General features: G+C 44.4%; 1 protein-coding gene across 5 annotated transcripts in view; it reads left to right on the forward strand.

Moving 5' to 3' along the window:
- Ptpro (protein tyrosine phosphatase receptor type O) overlaps positions 1–13,786 on the forward strand; it is a 200,015-nt gene that overhangs the window by 155,715 nt on the left and 30,514 nt on the right. For 3 of the 5 annotated variants that reach the window (XM_060384319.1, XM_021626191.2, XM_021626192.2), the window contains 4 exons: positions 463–583; positions 4,163–4,231; positions 6,311–6,394; positions 12,885–12,920. In XM_060384319.1, the coding sequence (XP_060240302.1) occupies positions 463–583; positions 4,163–4,231; positions 6,311–6,394; positions 12,885–12,920 (310 nt within the window). The remainder of the gene's footprint in view (positions 1–462; positions 584–4,162; positions 4,232–6,310; positions 6,395–12,884; positions 12,921–13,786) is intronic. The other 2 variants (XM_060384320.1, XM_060384321.1) reach the window with 2 other exon arrangements.

Below are 13,786 nucleotides of genomic sequence, written 5' to 3' on the forward strand. Positions count from 1 at the left end.
CAGATGGCGGCTTGCTAATGCCCTGTTCCTATACGTTATTAGCTGAGAGCACACTATACAGCTGTTCTTCCTGACTTTAACGGCACGGACGCAAAATAAGAGCCTGCCACCTTCGAGGCTTTTGAAAATGTTAAACACAATGGTAATGCCTTCTAGAATATTTTAAATTTTCAGATAGTTGCAGGGCATGGCATTGATCCTTCTCACACTAGCACCTTTCTCTGTAGAGTATCCTGCATGTGAGAGGCTTAGGAAACAGACTCGGTTTCTCCATATACCTAAGGACCATCCGTCAGCCTCCACAGCTCTGCTGGAAGACAATGGTTCCCTTAGACAGATATGGTTCTTGCCATTATCATCTTCATTATAAACTCAACATCCCTAAGGATAGATGAAAGGCTAGGCATCGCTGTCAGTTTCCATGTCCTGTAACCTATAGCGACATGTGGCTTCCCCCTTTAGTTACAGAGATGAACCCTAACGTGGTGGTGATCTCGGTGCTGGCCATCCTCAGCACGCTGTTAATCGGACTGCTACTAGTGACCCTAGTCATCCTCAGAAAGAAACACCTGCAGATGGCTAGGTAAGAAAAGTGCTGTTGTTCATTTGTGTAAGTGTATGTGTGTAACCCCACCCCCGTCTGTCTGTCTGTGTGTGGGGGTGGGTGGCGTGGTCATGATGATGATGTGCAGACAGAAGCCAGGGCCTGAGCCTTCTAGGCAAGCATGCTGCCACTAGGAAAACCTCAAGTTCTTTTCTTTAGACACATTCTCAAGTAATTTCTTCATATTACCAGGATAATCTGTCAGTTCTCTGAAGACATTGCTGCTCACTTGATACCCACTCATTTGAGACATTTGCTTCAAATATCTAGTTGTATAGCTGGCCAGCTGAATTACAAATCAAGACCTTTTAAAAGTTGTTCTCGCATCATGATTTAAGCAATGTCTTATAGGGTATATTAAAAATAAATCTGGGGTGGTAGCCCATGCCTTTAATCCCAGCACTCTGGAGGCAGAGACAGGCTGATCTCTGTGAGGTCAGTTTTGTCTATATAGCAAGTTCCAGGCCAGGCAGAAATACATAGTGAGACCCTGTCGAAAGAAGGGAAAGAAAGAAAGAAAGAAAGAAAGAAAGAAAGAAAGAAAGAAAGAAAGGAAGGAAGGAAGGAAGGAAGGAAGGAAGGAAGGAAGGAGAGAGAAAGAAAGAAAAAAGAGAAAGAAAGAAAAGAGAGAGAAAGGAAAGAAAGAAAAGAGAGAGAGAGAGAGAAAGAAAGAAAGAAAGAAAGAAAGAAGCCAAGTTCAGTAAGAGCTAGCAACAAGAATAAGATCTTTTTAAAGGCAAACTGACCCAGGTTATTAAAAGAATAAGAATGGAACATGATGATATAAGACAATGGTCACTTGTGAGTACATCCACTAGCTTATTAAGGTTGTCATTACAGTAACTCAGGGTGTTGAGGGGCCTTGGACATAGTAGGGCTACAGGGAAGAACAATAACATTGTCCTCCTTAAGGAAGGTCTGGACTTTCAAACTGTCTGAGCTTGTGCAGGTCACCAAGATTTATTCATCTGCTTAGCAAATTCTTGTGGATACTTGCTGTGTAGCAGCTGCCCTGAGTGCTAAGCAGGTGGTTCTGTCACTGGCAACACCTGATGGAGTCTGCCTTGCCAGTGGGGACTCAGATAAACACTGAGGACAAACTATAACTCCATAGTGTATTAGAGGGCCATAGCAGAAAATGATGGAGATCAACAGTGTCGGAATATGGAAAGAAGCCCTGGAAGGTGGGATGACGTCACTAGGAGGGTAACCACTTACAGCAAAGGCTTGGAAGGCCCGGCGAGAACAGCCGTGTGTTATCTGTGGGAACAATGCATCCAGTGTAAAACAACACCTAGTGCAAAGGCCCTAGGGACAAAGTCGTGGCTAATGTAGTCAAAGACCACAGGAAAGGCCGGTACAGCTAAAGCAAAGAGATAAAGGCAAGGGTGGAAGGTGATGCCAGGTCACAGAGGGCTCCGACTGAAACGAAGAGCCCTGGCAGAGTTCGGAGCAGATTAGTGATAGCTAATGAGCTTGGATACTTTCATTTTGATTTGACATAGAAAACGGGCTATACTGGGGTGATGAAAAGAGGAGGCACATGAGCTGGAGGGGGTATTATCACAGTCTAAGACAGTGGTTCTCAAACTTTGGCTCACGATCCCTTTGGGGTGGAACAACTCTTTAATGGAGGTTGCGAATTATATATCCTACATATCAGATATTTACATCATGATTCATAACAGTAGCACAATTACAAAGTAATTACAAAGTAACGAAGATGTTGTAGTAAATAAAGAATGAGTGTTGGGCTATATAATGTTTTTCATCAGCCCTAAGATTATCACTGTGGTATTATCTAACCCACTATCACAAGTAATGAGACACAGACACTGTTAGATGTTATAATTTCCTTATTTACTCTGGGCCGAGCAGATATTTCACCTACGCTGTCTCAATCACCATTTGCCTCCCAGCCCCATCCAATGCCATCCACCTTAACTGTCTTCATCTGGCCTACCTTCCATCCATAATCCCAAGATACTTGCTTATATTCTTCATCTGGGCCTTTTCACGCATTATAGGAATCCTTCTTCCCAGCCCACATGGTTCCTTCCCCACCTAACCCATCATGGAGTCTTCTTCCCTCCTCTCTTCCTGTCCATCTGTTTTGTTTCCTGTGATTCTCCTGTCCTCAAAATCTCAGGAACCTTAGCCATGCCTACCCCATTCTGCCCTGCCCAGGTATAGGCCACTTAATAAGCCAATCAGGTAGGTTTAGGCAACAAAGATTGGTGGACCCACATCTTGAGGACCAGTGGCATGCACCAGACAAACCTCCAACACAAAGAAAATACTTTCAATGTTGGGGTCACCACAACTTGAGGAACTGGAACTGTATTAAAGGGCTGCAAAGGCTGAGAACCACTGGTCTAAGAAAAACATACTATAGTATCCAGTCCTGAGTGTTAGAACCAAAGGAGAGCTTCCCTGAAAACAGAGATCATGGACTGGCTAAGAAACTGAATGCATAAAGGATAACCACAGGGGTTTGGCCCTGACACCAGGAAGGACGGCGCTGCTATCAGCAAGAGAGGGCTGCATGCCAGTCAGGGAACATCAAGATCCTACTTCTGGGAGAGAGGAGTTTGAAACACTGCTAAAGCTAACGCAGGTTTGGAAGATTCAGCTGGCTCTGCAATCCACTCTTTAGCACACAATCTTGCAGGAAGAGAGACATGTAAGAGTAACTGCATATAAATGATATTAAAGCAAAAGAGTTGGAGAAATCAGAGGGTAACGAAAGAGAAGAGGGCCTTGGCTGAACCTGCAGGACAGCGTGACGGGGACCTTTCCAGGAAGAGGGACTGGAGGGGTGACTTGTGGGTAAGAATGCTAGATATGCAAGCCTGAGTTCAAATCCACAGGACCTACATGAAAAGCCAGGTTTGGGTAAGGTTCAGAGAGAAGAGGGTTCCTGGGGGCTTTCCGTAGCTATCCTAGCTCCCGGTTTAGTGAGAGAGTCTTTCTCAAGGGAACAAAGTGAAGAGTGATATAGAATGAGCCTAAGTTCTCTTCTGGCCTAAATATACATGTATACAGGCACCTATTCCCTTCCAACATACATGCATTTCACAGAGGGAGAGAGGAGACGGAGATAGGGAGGGAGGAGAGGGAGTCAAAAATGGAGAGGGAGAGGGAGAGGGAGAGAGAGTTATTTACATAGTTCCAGAAAAGGTAACATAAAGAGACCCATGAGAGCTTGTCAGTGGAGGAAAAAGAAAACTAGTTTGGTGGCTCAGAACAACGAAGCACCAGCACGGTACTCTGAGGAAGCTCATAATAACCCGCAGTCCACGGGAGCAATGTCAGGAGGTCAGCACTGCAAGGGCAGATGGGAGATTTGTTACATTGCAATGGGCTCTTCCTCTGTGTTTTATCTCTCTCTGTCTTTGGCCTTGTAGACAAAAGAGAATCTTAGAAAACTTCCATTTTTTTCCCTACCCCGTTGTTTTCAAATACTGTCACGATAAACTGGATAAGGGCTCACCTGCCCTGGCTACCAGGTAAAGCGCTCTGACAATCAGTCACTTTGCTTTTGTCTCTTTGAAACAGGGAGTGTGGAGCTGGCACGTTTGTCAACTTCGCATCTTTGGAGAGGGAAGGGAAACTTCCCTACAGTTGGTGAGTTTTATTTTGGGACATGTCTCCAGCTGGCTAAGCTGGCCATTGCATGCTTCCAATTTGATTGAATTGTCTTTAAGGCATTGGTAATTTTTTTTTTCTTTCTGGCCGTCCTTCCTTTATTTCACTGGGCAATTAATGCCTAGATCATCATGGGCCAGAATGGATTCTATGAATAGGATACAATCCTTAAGAGGGAAAAAGGACCAGTAAAGTCACGCAAAAGGCCCAAAGCTGTGATGATGGAGGGCCCCACTACACCAGCCACAATGAACAAGTGGCAGTCAGTGGCTAGAGGGGGACTTGACTAAAGCAACACGGTCACATGCCTGACAATGGGAGCCAACACCTCCATTCAAAAATTAAGTATAAGTGTAGAGCCTGAAGCTCTCACCTCTTACATCAAAGACAGAAACAACTTGAAAATTTTATGATCCCCTTGTCGTTTGCAATCAGGAAGGAAGGTCCTAGAGGGAAGAGATGTTTAAGGAATTAGGGAAATATTGAGAGATGAATTTCATTGCCGTTATACCTGTCCAGCTTAGCATTCGGTTCAGAATATCTAAGAGAATCACCAACTAAGTAAACATATTCTATTCAAGGAACCAGGGCTCCCTGCATCATGGAGTTTGCAGGCAACCATCAAAGAGCTTAAATGACCCCACCTCCCCCAAAGTGGTTACTGTTGACGAAACAGATGTGAGAGACCACGAACTCTTCCCCCACACAGAATCAACAAAGTAAAAAAACAAAACAACAAAAAAAACTTTATTTAAAATGTGTTCTCCCTCTCTTAGTGTGGGTGATGGCCACTCTGGTTGAAAACAGAGTTGAAATTAGATTCTGTTTGATATGACTGCACTTTCGGCCATTTTAAGGTTTTAACACGAATAGAGTGTTTTTATTAAAATATGATCAATCAAGATATGAAGAAAGAGAATTTATAAGCCCTCAATGCTGACAATCTCAAAAACATGAGAAGATTTGTTCAAGTATGTTAGGAGTCTTCTCAAGGTTAAGAGACTCACCAACTCCCATTTCTTCCTGTTAAAAGGCTGGGACCCCAAGGTGGTGGCATTAGGCTCCTCCAGAACCTGCCTTAGTTGCACCTGTTACCCTAGAAACCAATGCATTGATGAACTTCATGGCTAGTCTCAATTTGTAAAATCTTAGACCAGTTTGGGAAAACTAAAAGCAAAGAAAAGATTTCCCTTCAGGACATTGCTATAAAATCAAAGAAAATTCTCCTGCAGCTTGTATCAAACTCAGTTTGACCCGCAGCAGTATAGTCTGAGGGAGTGAGCTTGGCTATCTCAGTGGGGATTTGTTCTGACTAAAGTGACAGTTTTCTTCTAATTTTAACACTAACTACACCTGCATTTAAGGATGGTAGTCAATCCACTGTCTTGAGTGTGAATACCTGGAATCACACATTCCAATCAGACCTTTTATATCAAATAGAATTAAAATGAAATGCCTTAGTGTCTTACTTCCACACTGATGAGAACCAATGAAGAACCCAAGGCCATGGATGATCTGTTGATTTTAAACAAATGATACCCAAGTAGCATACTGAATTGGTGCTTTAAGAAACAAGATACAGTTTAAAGTTACATCAAGTGGTTCAGTTTGGTAAGGATGTGGTAGGAAAACGTGGTCCTCCCAGGAAGCCATGTGAGAGACCTGACCATCTATATCCAACGCCTACAAGTCTCTGTGCTGCTACCAGGCTTCTTAAATTCGGTTATGCTGGAAGGGGTGATGGCCGAAAATAACACCCCAGCCAGCTAATGACCCTCAGTGAAATGAATGAAAAAGAGGAAATCTCTGAAGGGCAGATGAATTGCTGCCAAATGAGTTGACAGTTGTCTCAGAGGACAGTGAGGATGGGTGTGGATGGAAGCCGAGTTGGCCCTCCCTGTTGCCTTTGAGCCTTCCACTCTAAGCCTTCAGAGGGGAATCATTTAACTGTGGTACGAGTTGACCATGGCAGGTAACTTACTGCTATCTGTTCACAGCGGAACTACTAACCCTTACCATGTTTTCATCTTTGCATCTGTTGTTTATTAATGCTCACAGGCGTAGGAGTGTGTTTGCTTTCTTAACCCTGCTGCCTTCATGTCTTTGGACTGATTATCTTTTGGCATTTTATATTAACCCTTGGTAAGTGATTTCATTTTTACTATTTACCCAACACAAAGTCTTTAAAAGTTAGCTTACAGATAGTAAACAGAATGGGATTAAGAGATTTGTTTTTCTCCTTGCTGGTTATGTCATGTGGTTCTCAGCACTTAGGGTGACGGTGCCAGGGGACAGTACTCAGATGCCTACAGTGCCTTCTCAGTTAACCCTCCTGTGGTTCTCTTGCAAGCTTTCCTGTCCTGTGTGCTTGTCATTTGTGTCTTCTTGGAGTTGGCTCATTGGCCTCTCATCTTTGAATTACGTTTTTCTTTCCATCCCAACACATGGGAAACTCTTTATCTCCGAGAAGGTAAATGCAGGAAGGTAGAAAGACCCTGAATCTGGAGACCTCTGTTTCTATAACAACCTCAACTCCTAACTACTGAATATTCATCTGCTTATCAGCTTCTCTATGCAAGTATCTTATCTAAAACTCCCACAGTCTGCAGTGTGTGATAATCCTTTCAGAGACAGGAACACAGGACTTCCTGCTCCCAGCTAAGAAGCTAAGCCGCACTTGCCAAGGACCCAAGTTCAATCCCTGGAGCCCACAGTGGGGGTGCTCACAACCGCCTGTAACTCCAGCTCCAGGAGATCCAGTGCCCTCCAGGCACCGGTGCTTATGTGCACATTCTCACACATGCACACACATACACACAATTTAAAAATAAAAACCTTTAACCAACAGAAAATAAAATATGGCCCCAAGGAGAGTGAATCTCTTGATATCACGAGCCATCAAATAATAAATACAGGTTCTGAGCCCAGAAAAAAACACCTCTCCCCTCTGAGCATAAAACAAGTACCTTCCTTTAGTCTATTATTTTCTTAATCTCATGGATTATCAAATATTGAAATATATCTTTCTTGGCTTTTTCTTTTTTGGCTTTCTTGGCTATAATGGCAATGACAATAATTGTGATAATGAAATTGAATTCTTAGACCAAAAAATCCAAAATAATTTTTCTCCAAAGCCATCAGAGAAATAGTCATTCCTGCAAGAAACTGACAAAAATCACACACACACACACACACACACACACACACACACACTCAAATGGACATTGTCCGTAAGCATTGCCATATGGTTGTTTGGGTAGTAAATAATAATCACCCACTACCTGAAATGCTAACAATGTGCAGCTTGGGAGAAAGCAATAAAAATATTTCATGAAATGGAATAGTGTGTGTGTGTGCGTGTGTGCGTGTGTGTTTGTGTGTGTATGTGAGAGAGACAGAGACAGACAGACAGACACAGACAAAGAGACGGAAAGACAGAGAGACGGAGAGAGGTGAGGGAGGGAGGGGGAGAGATGGGGGAGCCTGAGCAGCTCTTTATGCATAGGAGCCATTGGCCAAATATTCTTCTAGTTCTTTGAGAACAGAAGGAATACAGGTGATATAATTCATGATATCAAGATGCAAAGGAAGAAACATTGAAAAGGACTTCTTCAGTATGCATCATGACTACAGAATCTGTACTTTCTTTTTTTTAAGATAGTAGAAGTGAATTCTTATAAACAAGGTCAAACATACCTCACTCTAGCAGCGTTCACTGCGTTCACTGGCATTATCGTGGCTGACATGACTTTTCAGCTTACAACTTCGCCATTGCAGTGTGAACTGTATGTAGCATCAAGTAGTCCCTGAGCATGAATAGTGCATGCTAATTCCACCCTGACCTTCAAAGCCTGCACTGCCTTTCAGCTGAGCACCTGCTCATCATCCTCAGGAATCCCACCCGCCCTTAGCACGCAGGGAGTGACCAGTGTCCACCTCAGGATTCGGTTCAAACAAAAGAAAGCCGTGCACAGTGCTCTATCCCTTTCCCAGCTCAGTCCCTCAGCTCTTCTCATTTTCTACAGTTCCGGACTGGTGTGTATTCCTTAATGACCCTCTAATGGACAGATAGTTGGCCAGCCCCCTTCAAGGTCCGTTGTGGGCAGTATTGATCAAATGGTGTGAAACCCTAGTTAAGAGGGGTGAGGTGCCCGCTGTTTATGGAAGACCATCCTGAGGCTGTAAATAGCTACCTCAAGGTGAGAAGAGACTGTTCAAGATAAGAGGCCAGTTTCTTGTCACACTCTAAAACCCTCACACATCCCAACCAGAAGAAAACAGCTCACCTTCTCCACTGTTTGACTACGAATCCCTCCCTCTGCTTGCATTTGTCTTCATATTTCATCTTTAAACAACTGCCCCAAACAGCAGAGTTACACTCCCACAGGCAACTTCCTCCAGAAGGGAGCAATTTCTTTTTTTTTAATTTTTATTTTATTTTTATTAATTACAGTTTATTCACTTTGTATCCCAGCTGTAGCCTCCTTCCCATCCTCCCCCAATCCAATCCTCCCTCCCTCTTCTTCTCCTGTGCCCCTCCCCCAGTTCACTTGTAGGGAGGTCCTCCCCCCCTTCCATCTGACCCTAGTCTATCAGGTCTCATCAGGAATGGCTTCATTGTCTACCTTTGTAGGCTGGTAAGGCTGCTCCCCGCTCACGGGGGTGTGATCAAAGAGCCAGCCCATGAATTCATGTCAGAGATGTCCTGTTCCTATTATTGGGGAACCCTCTTGGACACTGAGCTGCCATGGGCTACATCTGTGCAGGGGTTCTAGGTTATCTCCATGCATGGTCCTTGTTTGGAGTATCAGTCTCACAAAAGACCCCTGTGCCCAGATTTTTTGGTTCTGTTGCTCTCCTTGTGGAGCTCCTGTCCCCTCCAGGCCTTTCTATCTCCCCCTTCTTTCATAAGGTTCTCTGCACTCTGCCCAAAGTTTGGCTATATATATATATATATATATATATATATATATATATATATACACTCACTTATAGGTAGCTATCAGACATACAATATAGGATAATCATACTAAAATCTGTACACCTTAGGAAGCTAATCAAGGAGGATCCAGGGTAAGATGCTCAATCTTTATTCAGAAAGACAAAGGGGTGGACAGCAGAGCAATTTCTTGAAGAGATAAGTTTCTATTGATTTGCTACCACCCTCAGATGCCTCTAGGAGTTTGAGAGGAAATGGAGAAATCCCATCAGACAGTATCACTTAGTCCTTCCCAGATGACAGCATCTGCCAATGGCGCTAGTGGCCTGTCAGGCTGGCTTCTGGGAGGATTCCTGACTTTAGTGGTCTTTGGAGCCTGACTTTTTCTAAAGGCGTCTGTCTCCTGCTCTGACCTAGATTCACTGCTGTTTCTTTTCTCTCCCATAGCCACCTACGTGCCATCCTCAAACATTGGCGCTTCTGCTCTAGCTCCTAAACAGTTGGCATTTTCAGCACAGGGGTGACAGTTAGCTACAGCGTTCAAGCGTACACATGGTTGTTGCGTGCTGTTTGGAGGAGGGTACCGCCCAAAAGGCCCTTTCTCGGATGTTACGATGGCTTTTGTTGGGCATGTGAGACAGCCGCACTTACGAAGCTGGGGACTCTAGGGGGTCTGTATTCTATTTTCCTCCATCTATCCAGACCTCTGTCATCATTGCCTTGGACCCTTTTGAGGAACAGACTGCAGTGTGGTTGTTTTTCTCAGACTGCTGTGGCCCTAAAGAACTAAAAAAATCACCTTAACTTCTCTAAGTCCCTGAGTAGCTTAACCTTGTCCTACATAAATGAAAATGGAAAAAAATAAAATGCGCATGCTTCTCTCTGTGTGTCTCTCTGTCTGTCTCTCTTTCTCTGTTTATGTCTCATATGTGTGTGTGTGTGTGTTTGTGAGTGTGTGTGTGTGCCTGCCTGCCTGCCTGCCTGCCTGCTGGCCTGTCTGCATATCTGATGGGTGATGTTCATTTGGTTGTTGGTGTAATCTTTATCACTTATAAAGTGAGGCCTTAAACTTTGCTCAATTCTTTTACTGCTATGTGTGCACACTAGCTTGTTTCATCATGCATAGAATAAATCACTGGTCAAGCCTCACCCTAAACATTTATAAATGAATTCTCCACCCCCCAAACACCCCCACTCATTGTAGCAGTGCATTTGGCACAACACTCGGAAACGTGGAAGGATGTGTCCACGCGGCTGTCGTCTGTCATCAGTCAGTCTTGGCATATTCCACAGCCTTCACATACAGGGACACTCCAGAGTCAGCCGAATCTAAACAGAACATCGAGAGTGGCCGCAAATCATGCAGGCGTGCCCTCAAGGCCACAGCGCACGATGCAAAATACACAGTGGAATTTTACATCGCGCTGAGAGTTCACTCAGTATCAACTGGGATTAGAAGGGGGACACGTACATCTGTCCTCCATGAATCTGCCCCCCCCCCCAGCCATGGAGTAGGAGCAGCTCACTATTTCAGCATAGATGTATCCAGCCTCTCTCTTTCACACACACCCCTGTTCCAGATTCTCTTTACAGTCTGGATGGGAAAGCATTCCTTGCTCACTCTCAGTCTCCAGATCCTAGCAGAGCTGCAGCCACCTGCCCTGGCCTTCTGCTTCCTTACGGCGCTGACGTCATTGGCTGTGCAGCCTTCCTAAAATGAATGTCCTTCCATGAGAACTGAACCAGGGGAAAACCCGGGAGCTTTCTCTAGGTTCCAGAATCCTGAGTGACTCAGCTATGTCTGACATCAGTGATAGGGTAGAGTTGTATTTCTTCTAAAGTCTATGAATAAAAGACAAAGAAGATGAGGCCAGGGGAGCAAGGAGGAAGCAGGAAAGGAGCATGGTGCATCTTCCTGTGGAAGTAGAAAGAAATAAAAACTGTCCAAACCCAGAAACTCCGAGGCCACTCTGGATGCTTCCCTGTAACTCCCGACCTTACTGCCTCCTCTCTATTCACAAGCTTCCTCAACCAGACCTCACAAGCCCATGTCAAGGATCAAGTGATTGTTATGCTTTAGTCAGTTTGAGAATAGTACATAATCTTGCATTTTACTGGTGTGCATTCATTGAATACAGTGAGGTGTGTGCACACACGCATGTGTGTGCGTCTATGTTTGGTATGGAGTACATGTGTGTGCGTGAGTGTGTTACGATTGCAGCTTCCCACCACAGTGAACACGTGGAGGTCAGAGGACAGCTTTCAGTTCTCCCCTTCCACCCTGAGTTCCGAGGGCAGGACTTGACCTCGCAGGCTTGTCCGAAAGCCCCTCTGCTAGCTGTGCCAGCTCCCGGCCCTCGTAAAAATATTTCCCTCAAGCATACCACGTGCTCTGAGCACACTTGCCTTGCCTAGCACATCCAACCCACCAGCTGTCCTCCTTCCCTTCTGTAGTCCTCCATTCCCAGACAGCCCTGCTTCTGCTCTCAGGCCGTAGAGAAAAAACGTTATGTAGTAGAAAGGAAGACAGGCCGTGTAATTTGCATAATGACTCACTAAGTGAAAGTGTGAGGATAACACGAATTTATTCCCCCTCAATTCAACATGATAAGCATTCACTGACCACCCACTAGGGCATCCACCGGCTGTGCTCAGCCTGGAGGGCACAGTGGGGGGAGGGGGAGAGAGGGAGTAACAAGGTGTCTAGCGCAGGGGGGTGGGGGAGTAACAAGGACCCAGCACACCATATGAGAAATGGCCATTCGCCAGGTGCGGGGAAAGGGTGGCTTTCCGGACATGGCAGTGTGCAAATAGGTAACTGGGCACAAGCAGCTACTTATATCTATAACTGGTTGTTTTCTATTGACATTTAGTTTTTAAAGCTTGCCTCCATTAAAATGTGTAAAGACCTGTGATATGGTCAGAGCAATGTTTACTATCATTTCACTCACAATTTCTGCTCGGTTAACACACATGCCACATGTACAGATGATAAAACACAGCAGCAAAGTACCTCAAATAACCTCCATCACAGTGCGAGGTGACGCAACTTGATTCTTCCACTGGCTGCATGACAGCAATCACTCTAAAGAGCCCTAAGTAAATGTAATTAACCAAACCACACATTCATACTTCTGTGTTTGAGTATGGGTTATCAATTAGCTAAGAGGAAACATGTGGCAGATTTGTTTCTTCGTATTTATTAAAATCATAAGTAAATAGGAGAATTGTGAAAGCCACATACCCACAGCGGCCACACAGTTCACACCACCCTCGAAAATGACAGGCCAGGTCGGCCATGATTAAGAATGCAGCCGTCCACCCCCCTGGCATTTGTTCTTTATTCCAAGACTCTAGTTTCTTGTCTATAGAAATCAGGAAGTAGACATTTCCATTACTAATAAAACAGCCTTGTAAAGTAATAGCCAGGATTCAGCAATTGTATTTCCAGAACTAAGTTTTCAGCTACTGGGAAATAGAAAATGCAGATGTGTTCTTGTGACCTAATAGACTTTCTTAGGATGAGTCAGAAATTGTTATCTTTTTACTGATGAAAGGCTAATTTAACAAATCACCAATATTTAATAAAAAAATAAAGAGTTGCTTAATGAGAAAATTAAAGCTCTTTAAAGCATAATCATATGAATAACTTTTTATCATGATAAGTTTTTTTTTTTTTTTTTCAATTTTCAGGAGTAAAAATGGCTTAAAGAAGAGGAAACTGACTAAGTAAGTTTGTAGGACCGCTTCACTTAGAGAGCTTCGTCGTAGTGCCTCTCCAGACTGAGACCTGTGATCATAACAGAGTGACCAAAATAACCCAAGAAGGGGAAGGGTTTATTTCACCTTACGGGTCACAGCACATCCTGAGGGAAGTCAGAGCAAGAACTCTAGCAAGAGCCAGATGCAGTTTTAATCCCAGCACTCAGGAGACAAAGGCAGAGGCAGGAGGCTCCCTGAGTTCTAGGTCAACCTGTCAAGGGCAGTCAGAAATACATAGAGAGGCCCCATTTGAAAAACAGAACAAAACATGAAATGAACTTGAAGCAGACAACCTGGAGGAACACTGCTTGCTGGCTTGCTGTGCCTCGTGTTTAGCTAGCTTTCTTGTGTGGACCAGATTCACCTGCCCAGAGAACTCACAGAACCTAGAGAGTCGCTGGGCTACCCACAGGGGTCTAGGTCACCAGCCTTCGAGACAACTCCCACACGCAAACCCTCGGGCCAGACTGATCTGGGTATCCCCTGACCTGAGATTCCACTCTCTGTTAACTCAAGGCTGCGCCAAGTTCAGCCACCTAGAACGAAAAGGAGAGGCGGGTTTGTGTTGAAAAGTCCAGCGTGTGTTGTTTACACTCAGAGATGGACAGACCACTAGAGATGCTTATCACAGAACCCACGTCAGGAAAAAAACATCAGTCCTCACCGTATGAAACCTTAGGAAGGATGGACTGTTGGACTTACAGAAAGCTTGCGAGTGGCCATGTGATATGCCAAACATATGCCCTTCTGATATGTACAAAAAGATCGAAAGAAACGGTTCTGGTCATTTTATGTTTTAAAATTCTACATTCATTCCAGAGAAAGGTTCTCGC

This window comes from Meriones unguiculatus, chromosome 5 (genome assembly GCF_030254825.1).
Source record: "Meriones unguiculatus strain TT.TT164.6M chromosome 5, Bangor_MerUng_6.1, whole genome shotgun sequence".
NCBI classification, from domain to species: Eukaryota; Metazoa; Chordata; class Mammalia; order Rodentia; family Muridae; genus Meriones; species Meriones unguiculatus.